This window comes from Protopterus annectens, chromosome 13.part0, assembly GCF_019279795.1.
Source record: "Protopterus annectens isolate FY-2018-M chromosome 13.part0, PAN1.0, whole genome shotgun sequence".
NCBI classification, from domain to species: domain Eukaryota; kingdom Metazoa; phylum Chordata; order Ceratodontiformes; family Protopteridae; genus Protopterus; species Protopterus annectens.
In genome coordinates, this window is record NC_056747.1 from 276,925,237 (window position 1) to 276,942,607 (window position 17,371).

The 17,371-nt window shown below is 40.4% G+C and overlaps 1 protein-coding gene across 2 annotated transcripts in view; it reads left to right on the forward strand.

Annotated features, from left to right (window-relative positions):
- The window catches only part of PGPEP1 (pyroglutamyl-peptidase I), a 383,139-nt gene that overhangs the window by 42,333 nt on the left and 323,435 nt on the right, over positions 1-17,371 (forward strand). Inside the window, exon 2 of one of the 2 annotated variants that reach the window (XM_044053835.1) lies at positions 5,451-5,577. The exons of the other annotated variant lie outside the window; for it this stretch is intronic. Within the exon in view, the coding sequence (XP_043909770.1) occupies positions 5,482-5,577 (96 nt within the window). The 5' untranslated portion in view covers positions 5,451-5,481. The remainder of the gene's footprint in view (positions 1-5,450; positions 5,578-17,371) is intronic. 2 annotated transcript variants of the gene reach the window in all.

A 17,371-nucleotide genomic window follows, 5' to 3' on the forward strand; every position in this document is an offset into this window, starting at 1 on the left:
TGTTGTTCTTCACCAACTGTGTAATCTGTTGTCCTGCTGTTTGCATTGCTGAGCTGTGATTATCATTGGGGTCATAAATGCCTCCCATCTATTGCCTCCCTACAGGGAGTGGCACAGCAGGGTTTCTGAGCATGGTGCTGAAGTGCCACACCCTCCATTGCATAGGACTCATCCAGCCCTGACACTTGCAGGGCCACACAGTATCCCTGGCCTGCATTCACAACATGGAAGCTCAACCCCACCCCTGAAGGTTCTGAACCCTCACTCGCCCAACTTACCACGTATCTGTATGACTACCACATCAACCTTCCATAAGCCTGACACCTGTACTAGCACTGCTGTCACCTGCCACTATGCCCTACCACCTGTCTAAAAGATAGTGATGATGACTGGGCAGGCCCAACTGTTTGACTTGGGTGGGTAAATTAATACTTGGTGCTCAGCATGGCCAGTGCCAGAGTAAGTCATACATGCATCAGTATTCCATTTGTTGCTTTTGTCATGGCCCATAGTAGTGGATGAGTGTATTGCACCCATCTCTGCCTCTCATGAAGCACCACTGCAGCTGCTGCCATGGGTATGTTAGGTAGTACTTTAATGTGTCTAGGTGTTATCTGCTTGCATGCTACCATATTACATCCACAGGTGTCTTACGTACTGCAGGTGTAGTCTGCTTTGTGCCACCGGATGTATCCAAGCAAAGGAAGCAAATTTCCAGGAGTCTGCACAAATATTTAAAGATGGGCTATGTGCGTGACAATGCAGTGTTGTACTCTATCTCCACCATTATCTGATGGTGGTTGTCAACCATGATTCCAAGGCAAATCCTGCATCACATGTGACACACAACACCATTATGAGTTGGCTACTTCATATGTTTTGGAAATGGCACATTAAGGATTCTGTAGTTGGCACTGTGTGTGTACTGCTGACTAAATGACCTTATGGAAAGTCATCCTGCACAAAATGCTGGTAATAGTCACATACATGTCATATGTGGGAATTATGGGAATTGCCTGGAGAGGTATAAAAGTACATTGCTTCTAATACCTTATGCACTGTGGACCACTTGGTAGTTGATGGAGTGGACGCCCTTCCAGTTAATGTACTGTACACCACTTAATGTAGGTAGTATATTGAAGGCAGTATAGGTGCAATCAGTGGCCCTCAGGACCTCAAGAAAATGGACTGTGTGCTAGAATGACTTGATAATGGTGGTTCCTATGCTTCATGTGGAAATTCTCCACATGCTACAGCATCATATCAATGAACTGGTGTAGGATTAATGAAGCCAGTGCCTGAAATCTCCTAATGTGTCCCTTGTCTGATGCTACAGAGTCCCCATAGCAAGGATGGTTAATGCTACTCAAACCTTGTGCACTGGGATAGACGGTCCATCCATCCTGTTTGATTCCATGTGTGGGTATCACACATCTAAAAACTCCAGTGTAGTTTATAGTTATATACTAGGCTGACAAACATTAGGGCCTTTGTAAGCCGAGCTGTGCAGTCCAACCCAGTTGTGACCCTGTTTATCATGGAAATTTATGGGAGGTGGTATTTTAGCAAGTTTCTAGAGGTTATGTGGGGGGTATGTTAGTTTGGGCATTACTGTCTGCCTCTTTCTGTCTGTGGTGCCTCAGTCTACATGGAAGGAGATGACCATGTCCTGAACATGAAGGTGATGATATGTCAGTCACTGGTGGACCTGAGACACAGAGGGAAATGTCGTGCAACATTGTGAGAACTGGCTCCGAAAGTCACTAGTAGCACATATTGCTGTGCTAATTCTGAGGCTACTCCTAGTACCATAGCACTATTTAATCTCATGTACACCAGCATACTCTGATATTCTGAATAAGAGCTTGCAGTGGCTTTTTCTACTGAATTTGTTTCTAAATTGCTATGTTATGTTTGATTTTGTCATTTGCATATATGATGGCTCTTAGTAGCATTTTGTCGCATTTGCATGCAATTGTGCAGTTAGCATGGCATGTATGATATGTAACTATTTCTCTGGTAGTGTAGTCGTACTACTTGTGTCTCTGAATTGCCCCTCCCTGTGTATTACCATTCACTACACTATTTTCTGTAACACTGTGTACTAATTATTTCTGAATACTGCCTGAATGTATGGGTAATATGTCTTAAATTTCCAGACAGAAAGTACCAATGCTCCCTAAAATAATAACCTAGGAAATATTTTACAAAAAAATTGATTTTCTGTACCACTGCAAGGCTTAAGCTAAATTATGCAGATTTTCTGTAGACTATACTACTAAACGTTTTAATTAAGAAATGGTTATTACTGTGATTTTATATAGGGACAGTCAAGCCAGGGGCAACTCAGAAAGTGAGACAGAGGAAGCCCAGATGGTTGGGGCCATGTGCTTAGCAGCACTGATGGAGATAAGAATTAACTTAAAAAATGTAAGCATGGACTTTGATAAAGCATGATGGTTATTTCTTAGTTCATCTGTCTTCTCTGATTTCTTGCTGCTTAAATTGTAGATTGCAGTTAACCTGCACAGTGCAGTTTTGTTGCACCCTACAGGAACTGTACATCTGTACATCTGTTCCTTGAAGTCTAAACAAGTAAGGTGAATAAATTGTTTTGTAATTATTCGGTCATGCTGGGCCTTGGCACTTTTGTTGCTTTGGACTTGTAGCACTACAAACCAAGGTTTGAGAATGGATTCTGATTGCCAGAAGAGTATACAGGGAGGGAAAAGTTGGAGGCTGAATTTGTTGCTTTTTTTTTTCCTAAGGAGCTGTAGAAAGTCATGGCTATGGCACAGAAATTACATGGCTTTAGTGAAAAGGAAGAGATTCATACATGTACTGCAAACTGATGGTAAAAGCCATTTATTACTGCATTTTCTGCTTCCTTACATTGAAATGAGAGAGAGAAAAGATGGAACACTTCCCTAGTCCTTCCGTATGACTGCCCCAGTGCCTCTGCAGGATTCTCTAAAGAAGAATTTCCAAATCACGGGCTGCATTGATTGTGTAAAGTTAAGGAATGATGATTATTAGGAATAGAAGTGGATACTGGAGTGTGTGGGGAAAAAGAGAAAACAATGTCCCTTCACATTATGAAATTAATAACAATACCCATGTACCTATAAAGTGGTAAGAGATCTGGGATCACAAGTAGACTGTGACCTTGACTTTGACCACCATGTGTCTGCTGTAATAAGGAAGGCCTTTTACATAGCATACTTGATTAGCAAAGGCATCGCCTCTAGTACAAAGGAGGTTGTAACTCCTCTGTACTTCCTCACTAATCAGGCCCATAATTGAGTGTCACACCCCTTTATCCACGGTGGTACAGCGGTAGCGTTGTTACCTCACAGAAAGAGGTTCTCCTGTTCGATTCTCAGCAGGAGTGTCTTCTGTGTGGAGTCTGCATGTCCTCCCCACGGTCGAGTGGCCTCCGAAAGACATGCGTGAATGGGCGTGCCTTCGCTGAAGGTTGGGCGTCGAGCTGGCAACTCAGCACCATAAAAATCGGCTGCCAATCATTAGCGGACCGGAGTTCCGCTGTGGCGACCCCTAACCGGGAAAAGCCAAAAAGACAAACAAGACAAACCCCTTTTGGAATGTACCGCACAAAGCACCTGCAGCAATTGGAGAGGCCTCAGAGGTTTCCAGCAAAGAAGATCAAGGGACTCCAGCACATGCATTACACAGACCGACTAATGTTCTTGTCACTATAACTATACACAATACCGTATAGACTTCTTAGGGGAGATTTATGCCTTGCTTACAGAGCAATCTCTGACCCAAACCTAATGAATATGCTGCACATCTCTAAATCGAACGGGACTAGAGCTGCTCATTCCAGGGATCTAAATATGGCCTGCGATTTGAATATGGTGTGCTGGATGGACAAATTTGTCTCCCAGCGACTGGCGCATCTTTGGAGTAGGCTGCCAATTCACTTGAAGCAGAGCACCTCTATGATACTGTTCAAAGTGATCCTGGACGAGTGGATGAGGTGCAGTAAATTCATACTGGAGATAGCACCCACAACCCTCCTGGACATGGGCAGTCATTAATAAGTACAATCCTTTGTATTGTTTAGAGTATCTGTGGTATTACATCAAGATGAAATGGGTAGGTTTGAAATGACCTCCTTGGTTTTTGTAGATACAGCAGAAGAAGGAGCAGATTGCTGATAAGCTGCCAAAATAAATATGTGGTTTTAGTGCAACATTTTACAAAATGTATTTGTTAAAATTCCATAAGGGCAGTTTATTTAAAAATAGTTCATTCACCAAGTAACAAGTGATTGGTAATGGGATAGAATGGCTGACAGAGGAAAGACTAGTATATGGACAGGTATCCAGGATGTACATTTTCACAGGTGAACAGGCCTGTTGCAGATAGCATTTTTAATACTACAGAACTGTAAAGGGAATCTGGTACTAACTAATAAGGATTTTCAAGTGGCATCACCCATTCTACCAGTGGGCACTGCCAAAAACATTAAATACCTACTGCAGAGGACATGAAAAAAAACAAGACTGTGCATGAGTCAGCTCTGTGACTTGTCTTCATGTGCACTTGTATTATAAAATTCATGTTGATTCATTTTAGAGTTGCTATTTCAGCACTCACATCTGCATTGTCCAAGGTTTGATAATGGGCGTGGTTGTTAGAAGTGTATAGAGGGAGAGGAGGGGAGGGAGTTGAGGTGGCATAACCATCTGCTTTCCTAACCTGATTGGGGGGATGAACATGGGCTTAGTAGTAGGACAGCTTTGGGTGTCCAGAGGAAGGATATGTACCGACCACCTGACAGAGGAGGGGAGTAGGAAACATCAGTATGATGGCAGCATTGCATGTTTTGGTGTGTAATGTTTATTTACAAGAAAGGGTTAAAGATTAAGGAAAGTTACTGCTGTCATTGCAGATTATTGACACTATATTCGGTGCCATGACATGGCTTGGAAGGGTGCCTGAGAACGTTTGAGTAATGGGCTAAATTCCTCAGAAACCCCACACCAGGAGCAGACTTGTAGGCTATTATTTGCATGTAGTAGTGAGGTAGGACCATTTTTAATGGTAGGACTGAATATGGGTGTGGGAATAATGAATGTAAGGGGTGACCTGACAGTCAGCTTAGATGGACAAGTAGAAGATTCAAATGCAATAAATGTGTTAAAAAAATACAACCCTGGAATGGAAGGTAGTTATAAAAAGGTGGACAACAAACAAACATGAATAGATGATTAGTTAAATGCAAATCAACTTTAAAATTATCTGATTAAAATGCTAGGAGAAAATTGCATTTACACAGTTTACACAGGCAAAGCAGAGTGATGTGTGAGCAATAATTAATAGAATGCTTGGCCGAAAACCTGGTGCGTGGACAGAAATCCAGGGCTTGGCTGCTTCATAGATGAGCAGGCCTGTAATAAATAGCTACTTTTTTTCTGATACAGTGAAACCAAACAAAGATCTGTGAAATGACTGATGAGGACTCCAGTCAAGAAGCATCGCATTCCAACAAAAGGGACTGCTAAAAACTTGTTTAATGTAAACTGTAAAGAGAAGCGACCAAAAAAGCATGTAAGTGAATCTGTTTTGGTAATAAATGCCTATGTCAGTAAATGGAGTGTATAGCACAATAAGATGTGCACTGTATGTTTTCAGCAGATCTGCATTTTTTCAAAGGTGTAGTCCTGCTCTCTTGGGCTGCACACACATCACAAACTAAATTTGTACACGTAGATATATATGTGTTTATAAACAGTTTTTAGTGGAAGTAGTACAGGCTGTATACAGGGAGCTGATGACACAAACCTGTTTTCAAATTCTCAAAGTGGTTCCCAGAGGGAGTGAGTGTGTATCAGGATTCAACTCCCACTCCTGTTCCTATTGGCAGTGGACTACAGTAGTCAGAGGGGACAGGTCAGTAAAGCTGTTGTATGTAGACTGTAAGGCACTGTAGACAACTCTGAACAGGAACTTTAGCAAATAATGGAGGACTGGAAAGCAAAACTGAAAGCACATTGGATGAAACTGAGAACAGTCCAGACAAAGGTCATGGCAGCAAGTATGGGAAATCAGAAAAAACTGAAAATATTGAGATAGAAGTGAAAGTAATATGAGAGGTTAACAGCTTTGGGTAACTGGAAGGTGGTGAGGAAAAGAGAAAACTGAATGAGGAAGTTAAACCTAGAGTCTGAAGTGCTGCAGACAGCTGGTGCTGAGTGTAAATGGCAGGGTGTCCTATACTTCTATACTGCTCAGAAAGTTGGGCAGCGAAGCCAAGACCAGGTGAGGAAACTTGAGGTGATGGATCTTAGGTGCCTGAGACAGTAGCAGAATGCACAGTGTGGGACAGAAGGAGGACAACAGAGTGAAGTCCAGAGTAGTTCCAATTGTAGAGAAGGTCAAGGAGAAGAGATTTGATCATGTATTAATGAAATTTAGAAGATCGTTTGGTAAAGCAGATTTGGGAGAGAAGAGCTGAATGCAAGAGAGAAGAAAACTAGGACATTCAATATTCAGTGTAACAATTACAATAAACTGTAAAACCTTTTTCAGGATTTTTGTACAGTGAATCGCACCTCAAACACTCCATTCCCAGTACAAGGATCTAACTTTTTCCTTAAAGTGTTCTATCACAATGTATATATGCATTGCGGCACTTTGTGACTTAAGTGCTGCAATGCATTTTCCATCTGACTTAACCAAAATTAGGTTGATGGTTTCTTAATAAAAAGCTGCCTACACTTTTTACTAGGAAACTAGGCAATTGTATGTCCCTCAGTGACGTCTCTTGAATAACATGTGGATCGTCCATAGGCTTTACTGCATGAGGAACCACATATGCAGTGTGGTGTGTGCATTAGTCTGTGGACGCATCCACATGCTCTTCTTTTCATTGACATCACCCAGGGCTAAAGTTCAGTGAATTTTCCGTGATGTCATCAAGGGTAAGTCAATATTCTATGAAGCTTCATATTTAAAATTTTGCGCCAAAAAAATGAAATATAGAATGCCTCTGGAGTCACTGCATGTCATGGTGCATAAAGTAAATGGCAAACTGTGACAGAACACTTTAAAATTATGTAGTTTAGTTTCTTTTCTTTTAACTAACAATGGATTGCGTAACAGAAGGACTGTGACATGAAGAAATAACTGCTGAGGATAGGAGAATGGCTGTGAATTGAGAGAGAGGTGGTGACAGTTGTAGTGACACTCCGACCCCATATAAAAACAGGAAAAAGGGGTTGATAATAAGCATGTGTGTGTATATCTGGATGCACACATGTACATGAGTGTAGATATAAATGTGTACCCACACAGACAACCACTTATGTACAAGAAAGAACTTTAATCTTATTAGAAGTAGACTGCAAGTTAAAAAGTTAGCACCTATTTAAGTGAATATCTTTTTATTCAGTCATTTCTAGACCAACTACACCTATGACCATGTAAATGAAGTCATGTTTATCATTAAGAAATGCTCTACAGAAGGCTGTACTTATGTGCTGGCAACAGCCATGAACTGCATGACCTTAGCACTGTAGAACATTATAAAGCTCATGATTCATGTTTAATGATAAACTTTGTTTTCAAATGTAGTACTGACTCACAAAGTGGTTGCCTTGACAGCTGAGATCTGAGTTGCTCAATATGAAACTAAAACTGTAGTTTTAAATCCATTAAGTGAAATGAAATCCATCGAGTTAGTATGTTGAACTCATGTAATCACACTGTTTTGTCTACTGACTTGGCATTTTAAAGGAATGTGCTAAAGAGTGATATTCTGTTAAGCATTTCAGATTCTGTAAATCATTTATAGCAGAGAGTGGCTGCATCAAAGTGTTGGATTGCTTTACATTATAACCACACAAAACTTTAACCTTATATTCATACTATGCTGTGTCATATTCTGTTACACAGGTTTCACTAGTTTCATACTGAAGAAATACTATGTGCCTTTTTTAAATTCTGTTTCCAGATCCTGTGTGTTGGGTGTTACAGGCCTTTGACTATGGCAAGACAGGATGGTGCAGTGATTACCATGCTGCCACAAAGCTCATGGTTTTCCTGTTTGTTTACTGGCTGAGTTGCCTTCTGTATGGAATTTGCATGTCCCTTTTGTATGTTTTGTTACGATCTCCAGTTTCCTCGCACATTCTAAAGACATATTGTCTGTTACTTAGTCCAGAGTATTAAGGCAGAGAGCTGTTAATAAGCTGCATCATGTGGTTCAGGGTTTGATTTCCTCAATGACAATTTGCCTAACTGTGTGACTCTGACAATATTCCCAGGCTGAGTCTGAAAAAGGTTCAAGTGCATCAGAGCTTTACACTGTTTAACAAATAAATATGCAGGTAAGTTAATTGGCTGTCCTGCAAAAACTGGCCATAGGTTTGTCTGCATTATGTGTTGTTGACCAATGATTGACTGCTGGGATAGGTTCTGTCTTCCTGGAGCCCTGAATTAGGACAAAGCAGGTATCACAAAAAGAATGAATGTAGCAAGATTGTAGTTCTAAATATTCAGATGCAGATATATCAAAAGCTGCGTGAAATGCAGCATTGCAGTGCCACATGCCACTGGAATGCAAGTTATTTGACATAGGTTTTTGAGGTTGCAGATGATAAAGGCACCAGTATATTTCACACAACACGGTTCAGCAGAGAATAATACAGTAGAGAGTCGATTATCCGAACATCAATTATAAGAACCAGCCTTCCAAAGTTTGAGTAGAAAAAAATCAAAGTCTGAATATATAAACATTGTACGTTTTTGCTTGAGCATGTTTTTTGAGCTTGTAGCCAGTTAGTGTGAAAAATATTCTTTATTGTCCATTGGAATCACTGAATGGTTGGAATTTGTATTATTGCGTACAGAAAAAAAAATAGATTTTAGATGTTTATCTGGTTCAGTTATATGTTTGATTGTCCAAACTACCCTCGGTCCCAATTAATTCAGATAATCAACTCTCTACTGTAATTTTCTTTATTGTAAAATGAAATACATTTGTGGGAGATTAGGTAATCAAGGCCTTCTCCACCGAACTACAGAAATTTGGAATTTTTATACTTTCTTTCATTAAAACAACATTATTGCAATAATCTTAGAACAACAACTGACTGACTAAAAATGAACACTACAGCATTAATTTTGTTAACTAAGATCTGATGACAACTTGTTTAGGACTTTCCATAGTTAGGCAAGCACTCCGAATTCCATAAAAGAACTTTCTACATAGCAGATCTTTTTACATGCATTACCTTGTCAGCAATTACTAATATTAGGCAGGAAGCAAATCAACAGATACAGACTGAAAATCATTCAGGAATCCATCTTGTTATGAAAGCATGTAAGAAATGAAATGCACGTGCTAACATTTTCCTTTCTTCATACACCGAATCCTTCACAATCCCCCAACAGATGATGTAAAGCATCACCCAAACTGTTTGTTAACTGGGGTAGAGCTTAAACCACTGTTGTATGTAAAACAAAATGAGGTGGATACTTAAAAACAGTTTAATAAATTTAAATTAGTGATAAAAGCACTTTCGTTCTTCACAATAGGAAACTTCTTCAGATAAAGAAGTTCAATGTTCACTTCCCTTAAATGCAGAGTCCAACTTCATCATATGGCAACCATACCACTTTTTTTTTTCAATCACAGTTCACCATAAGGATCCACCTTCCGTCCTTCGATCAGTGATCATTTTTTCATTTCTCTTGAGTTTTTTAATCTTAAAGTAAAGGAAATTGAAAGGACATAATTTAAGTCCTGGCTAATAACTCGCTCCCAACCGGAGCTGCCAGTAATGTTCATGTTTATCCAGATAGGATTTCCGTGGCCCCTCTCGCTGATCCAAATTAATATTTTCCAGTACAGAAAACTTAGTTATGTTTTGAGTGATGCATAACCTGTTTGAGTAATGCATTTGTGTATTTTTGTTTTTTTATCACATAAAAATGTTTATACACTCCTTTGGTCACCTTTCTGTCTTTCCTATGTAGAATCCTATACAAGAGTCAGATAAGGCCACATGTACTACACATGCAGTATTACAATTGTAGCTGCCAAACACATTCACCACATTCCCATTGATGTTAACAGAATCAGTTACCATCATGTGTTTACAATATTTACATAGTCCACACTTATTCATGCCATTACATTTATGTGGTTGTTTCCCTCTTACTCTCTCCAATAATCTTTTTAAATTAGGTGCTCTCCTGTGTACAATTTATGGTTTTCCTCCCGGTCTCTCTGCTGTTTCCTTATTTTCCAATACTAGGGACCAATTTTTATCCAAGATGTTTTTAGTACACCATGTATCCATAGTGTATATAGTAATAAATGAATTCCTATGTCAGTCTCTCTCCATTCCCTTTGAATAGCATTATGATCAGATGTTCTTCGTGTTTCACTGTTGCAGTCATTACATTTGAGTAATCCTGCTGGCAGGTTGCCCTCAGCCGGCCTGAATTCCAAAGTCTTGGGTCCTGCGTCAGCTGCTGTCGCCCCTTCCCTGACATCAGGTCGTCAGGGGTATAAAAGAAGCGGCCAAGGCCATTTTCTTCAGTCTTTCTTGCCGCGCGGTGCCCGAAGCAGAAGCAGTGCCAGTAGGCCGACTCCTGAGATTTTCGTGTTCAGAACTGAAGTCTTCAATAAAGCTAAGTACCCCGTTGGGGAAATTTTTTTCTTGCTCCAGACCGATGTCAGAAAAAGTTAATAATTGTATTACTTGTGGAAAGCAAATACCTCATAAGGATTTTCATTCATACTGTATTCCTTGCCTAAGCCCTGATCACAACGTTTCTGGTTGTTGGTTTTGTGCTATATTTAACCAACGCACTATTAAGCGTCGATATTCTTTTGCTTTAAAGTATTTTGGTACCAGGTTCAATTATCCGAAAATGTCGGATAGCCGTCCGACTACCGGAGTTTACAAAAAATGCAAAGAAAAGGATAAAGAAAAACAACCGAGGTCCAAAACCGATGACAAAGCTTCTCCTAAGCCAGTCACCGGTTCGCCAGTTCTCAGTGAGGCACTTTCGCAGCCCCTGACACCCACTACTTTAGAGTCGCAGGCCGCTACCGACTCCAACGTGGAGTCGGCCATGCCGCTGCATACTCAAAGTATTGGAGCCGCAGACGCTAATCCCTCAGATGGGTCCGGAGCCGCTGAGCAGGTACCGGCTTTTGAGGGTGTATTCAGACCACAACATCTTTACATTAAAATGACTTCAGCCTCAAAGACAAAGACTAAAGAAGCTTCTAAAGCAAAGAAACAAACTCAAGAGCCAGGTGTACAGGCCTCTATGCCCAAAAAACAGATGATCAAGATGCCCGAAGACCTGATTACCTTGATCAGGGGTTCCCATCACCCTCCAGATAAGAGGTCTAGGCAAGAGACTGACTACGAATCTTCAGATCAGGTTTCTATTTCTTCTGATACCTCTTCTGGTCAGGAATATTCTTTACCCCCCCCCCATGAGGATTCTGATGCTGAAGAATCTATACCTTCAGCATCCCCTGCTGAAGATTATTCCTTTGGGGAAACCTTGCATACCATAAGGGAGCATTTTCACTGGGAAAGCCAAGATTTTTCAGAATCAAAGAAGAGGCTCAGGGATTTCCTTTTACTACCACAGCACAGACCTCTATCCATTCACCTTGTGTTAGACATTATAGATGATGTGTTTTCAGAGTCTAGTTTGACCCCTGACTCCTTACCTCCAGCTTCTGTTAAGTCTGACAGATATTACAGGGTTCCTGACTCACACAAATTTCTTTTTAAAAACCCTGCTGCTGACCCAGAAACTATTTCACAGGGTCCCAAGGGAGTTAAGGCCTCTACAGCAAAAAAAAACAACCCCCTCTGACAGGGATTCAAGGGCATTGGATAGATGGGGAAAAAAGGTTTACACATCTGCAACTTTGGCTATAAGGGCCTTAAACTCTCAGCTTCATATGCTCAAGTATCAGCAACATCTCATGGGATTGCAACAGAAAATGATGTTAAATTCTGAATGTGCTGAAAACTAGGAAATGCAGGATTTATTGCATGCAGCTGAACTAGCTGGAAAGCATACTTTGCAATGTGGTTTTGATTCTTTGGAGGCCTCCTGCAGGGCCGCAGTTACGGGTTCTGTAATTAGGAAGCATGCTTGGTTAAAGGAACAAAATCTGCCTGATCATGTTAAGGTTAAGTTACTAGATGCACCTTTACAGCATGATACTTTGGTGCTAAGGCAGAAGAGGTGTTGAAAATGGAAGACAAAGCTAATTCTATGCAAACTGATAAGAGTTTTTACAAGTACAGCCACCTAGGTTTAGTAGACACTGGCCTACAAAAAATTGATTCTTTCCTCTGTCAGACAGATCTCAAAGGGGCAGATCCAGACGCCCAAGGGGCAGATCCCAGGCGCAAGGTTCTTATAGGTCAAAACAATTGGGTGCTTCTGCCTCCAAAGCTGGAGAAGATAAAGCACAAACTTACAGAAAGCAGTCCCAATGACTTTGCCCTGCCTGCACCAAGCATTTATCTTCTGGCAGCACCCTTAGGGGGAAAATTAGCACTTTCTGCTCAAAATTGGCACATAGTACAAGAAAGTCTTATGCTGGAAAATATTCTGTGCTTGGAACCAGGCACAAGGAACGGATACAACTGTACAAAATATTCCTCAGATTTTGCAATAATTAACTGAGATGCTGGACAAAGGCCTATCCTTTTCATCAATTAAAATTCATGCCTCTGCCATTTCGGCTCATTACAATACAGAGCCACCAATTTTTTTCTCCTCCTTTATTAAAGCAGTACCTCAGAGGAGCCAAACATTTAAGGCCACACCATCAAAGTCCTTAGTAACATTGTATCTCTTACGTAGCTAATACTGTTTACCCAAATTCACAACAATAAAATAATAACTTACAGATGACAAGTTAGAAATTAAAAATTAAAAATTAATTACTTAGTGTTTAATTAAAACAACACCAACTATGGCACTGCTTATTATATACTGTGTTAATGTAACAGTGTATTCTTAATGTAAAATAGTACCTCAGAGGAGCCAAAAATTTAAGGCCTCCAAGGAGCTCACCAATACCTGCATGGGACCTCAACTATGTCTTGGAAAAGCTCACCCTTCCTCCTTTTGAGCCAGCTGCTACTGTTGATATAAAGTTTTTATCTTGGAAAACCGCTCTCCTCCTAGCAATTACTTCTGCAAGACGAGTTTCAGAGCTACAGGCGCTCATGGCTCTGGAGCCTTTTATCATTTTTTATCCAGACAGGGTCTCTCTGAGAACAAACCCAACATTTATGCTTAAAGTGGTGTCCAGTGTGGCTCTTAACCAAACTATTCATCTGCCAACATTTTATCCAAATCCACAGAACAAAGGGGAGAGAATTCTGCACTCTTTGGACGTACACAGACAGCTTAGATTCTACTTGGACAAGACCAAAGCTTTCAGGAATACAGAGCAATTACTAGTGACATATGCTGCAGGATCACAAGGAAAGGCTATTTCAAAGCAGACTATCTCAAAGTGGATAGTCCACTGCATTAGTTTATGCTATTCATACCATGGCAAGCCAGTGCCTAAGGGCATTAGGCCACATTCCACCAGAGCTGCAGTCACTTCAGCAGCTTTTCTCAGGGGAGTTCCAACCAGAGACGTTTTAGAGGCGGCTACTTGGAGTTCAGTGAACACCTTTACAAAGCATTACCATCTGCCATTCTACTCTAAATCCAGAACAGGCTTTGCCACTGCAGTTCTGCAGGGACTCATAGCCGCTCCTAATGCTGTTTAGCTCCAGCCTCCCAACCTTAGCTTTGGGACTCCACCCAAATGTAATGACTGCAACAGTGAAACACAAAGAACATAGTACAGTTGTGTACACTTACCATAAATGTAGATGTTCGAGTGTATTCACTGTTGCAGTCCAGGTTACCCAACCACCATCCCCCTTTTTTCTATGGATCCCATCTTTCCTTCTCTAATTTATACAACCTATGTGGTGTATTTGCTTATAGATGAAGGTATAATTTATATTGGTACATTTACTGTTTTATATATATATATATATATATATAAAATTTGGCTACCCTTTTTACGGGCCACTTGACATCTGGGGCAAGAAAAACTGAAGAAAATGGTGTCAGCCGCTTCTTTTATACCCCTGACGTCAGGGAAGGGGTGACAGCAGCCGACCCAGGACCCAAGACTTTGGAATTCAGGCTGGCTGAGGGCAGCCTGCCAGCAGGATTACCCAAATGTAATGACTGGAACAGTGAATACACTCGAACATCTACATTTATGGTAAGTGTACACAACTGCACTTTTCCATCAACATCAATGAAAGTGAATGGTTCCACAACTGCCCATCTTGTTCACTGTTAATGTTCCTCTCTGTTGGGCAGGACTTAATGATGTTCATTCAGTTTCCTGTATTTTAAGATTAAAAACTTGAGAGATGAAAAAATGATTGTTGATAGAAGGACAGAAGTTGGATTCTTATGGTGAACTGTGATCGGAAAAAAGGGGGGTGTGGTTGTCATAAGACAAAGCTAGACTCAGTATTTATGGGAAGTGAACATTGAGCTTCTTTATCTGAAGATGTTTTCTATTGTGGAGAACGAAAGTGCTTATATCACTAATTTTAATTTATTAAAGTGTTTGTTTCACGTGTCTGTCTCGTTTTGGTTTACATACAATAGTGATTTTAGGTCTTTAGTCGTGAAACTGTGAGAACTGGGGTAGAGCACTGATCCATTGGACCTATTTCAGTTTCAGTCCTGGAAAAACACAAGTAGATACAGGACATTTTTATTCATACAGAATGACGAAAAGCAATATGTACATATATTATATAGAAAGCAAATGTCATACACGTGTGTGTGTGTGTGTGTGTGTGTGTGTGTGTGTGTGTGTGTATGTGTGTGTGTGTGTGTGTGTGTGTGTGTGTGTGTGTGTGTATGTGTGTGTGTATGTGTGTGTGTGTATGTGTGTATATATATATATATATATATATATATATATATATATATATATATATATATAGATATATATATAAAATCTCTCACTGAGACCAATGCCTGGTGTCAGAACCATGGCCTTAAGCTCAATGCCAAAAAATGTATCGTCATCCCGTTTGGGAAAAACCTGGTTCCCATGAATTACCACATCAATGGTAGTCCACTGAACACAGAAGGCGTCGTAAGAGATCTGAGAACACAGGTTGACAGTAACTTCTCTTTTGACCACCACATTACCACTGTGGTAAGAAAGTCCTATGTGGCACATCTCATTACAAAGGGTTTTGCATCCAGGAAGAAAGAGGGCATTGTCTCCCTCTACTCTTCCCTCATTAGGCCAATCATCGAGTAGAATGCCCCATTTAGCATGTACCTTACTAGACACCTGCAACAACTGGAGAGGCAACAAATGTACCTCAGAAAGAGGATCTAGGCCTTAAACACTTGTTCTGTATGGACAGAATAAAAAAACTCCAACTATTTTCTCTCTCACATCGCCTACTTAGAGGCAATCTCTGCTTGACTTACAAAGCCATGGCTAACCCAACTCTGCTGGAAATGCTACATCTAAAGAAATCCCAATCCCTCCACACTACACACTCCAGAGACATCAACCTCATTACCACACTCGACTGAACAAGCTGGAGGGACAGGTTCATAACTCAGAGGCTGCCCATGCTATGGAATAGACTTCCATACATGTCAAGTGGAGTGCCTCACTGGCCCTCTTCAAGAGAAATCTTGATGAGTGGATGGGAAATAGAAAATTCACCCTAGGGAGCACTTCAGTGGCTCTACTCGACAGAAGCACTGGGAACTAAGGTCGGGTGGCACGATGCCAGGGTAATCCTATGGGCTAGTCTTGTAAAGGCTCTAGGGCCATTAGCCTAGTACACATCTATGAGCCTACAAACCTGTATAGCTTGTGTGTATATGTATATGGGTCTACTTTATAAATTTCATAATGTTACATTTTTTATAACATTGAGACCATAACATTGAAAATTCAAAACACTGAAAACCCAAAACATTGAAAACTCAGAACACTGAAAGTGTGCTTCATACCATTGAAAACTACATTCCACATGTAAATAAGATCCCCTCCACCTACAACACCACCTAACTAACAAACAAACACACACTTTGTTTAGTTTCTGCGGGGGGGGGCAAGCCCCCCTGCATCCCACACTCCCCCGTAAATTAAATATACCAATTCCAAGATTGCACTCTGTCTTGGAGTTGGTATATTTAACTTATAGGGGGTGTGCATGTGTGTGTGTAAATATGAGTGTACTTCATAATTTCATAACGTTGAGTTTCATAAAATTGAAACCATAACATTGAAAATTCAAAACACTGAAAACCCTTCAGTGTTGCTGTAGGTCTCTCGGCAGCCTCCCTGACCAGTTATCTAGTCTTTTTTCATGTATACAGTGGATATAAAAAGTGTACAAACTCCTTTTAAAATCCCAGGTTTTTGTGATATAAAAAAATGAGACTACAATAAAGCAATTCAAAACTTTTCTTCCTACCTTTAATGTGACCTATAACCTGTACAATTCAATTGGAAAGCAAACAAGTCTGGTAGGAGAAAAAATATAAAAAATAAAAAACGTACAATAAGCTGGTTGCATAAGTGTACATACCCTTAAACTAATACTTTGTTGAAGCACCTTTTATTTTAATTACAGCATTCAGTCTTCTTGGGTACACACATGCCATCAATTTAAAGAGACTGATTAACCCCAAATAGAATTCAGCAGTCCTAGTAGGATTTTCCAGACATTTACTCAGTTGCCCGCTAAAGCAAAAAACATGCTTTGCAGAGCGCTTACAAAGCATCAAAGGGATCTTATTGTTGAAAGGTATCAGTCTGGAGAAGGGTACAAAAAAATTTCCACAGCATTGGATATACCATGGAACAGTGAAGACAGTCATCAAAAAGTGGAGAAAATATGGGAAAACCATGACGTTCAAAGAACTGGACGTCCCTCCTAATTGATGAAAAGACAATATGAAAACTGGTCAGGGAAGCTGCCAAGAGACCTACAGCAACACTGAAGGAGCTGCAGGAATTTCTGGCAAGTACTGGTTGTGTACTACATGTGACAACAATGTCCCGTATTCTCCATATGTCTATGCTGTGGGGTAAGGTTGCAAGATGGAAGCCTTCTGTTACACATAAAACATCCATGTCCGGCTAAAATTTGCTAAACAATACATCAGGTCTCCCAAAAGCATGTGGGAAAATGTGTTCTGGTTTGATGAGACCAAGGTTGAACTTTTTGGCTACAATTCCAAAAGGTATGTTTACACATGTGACATACAATGGTTT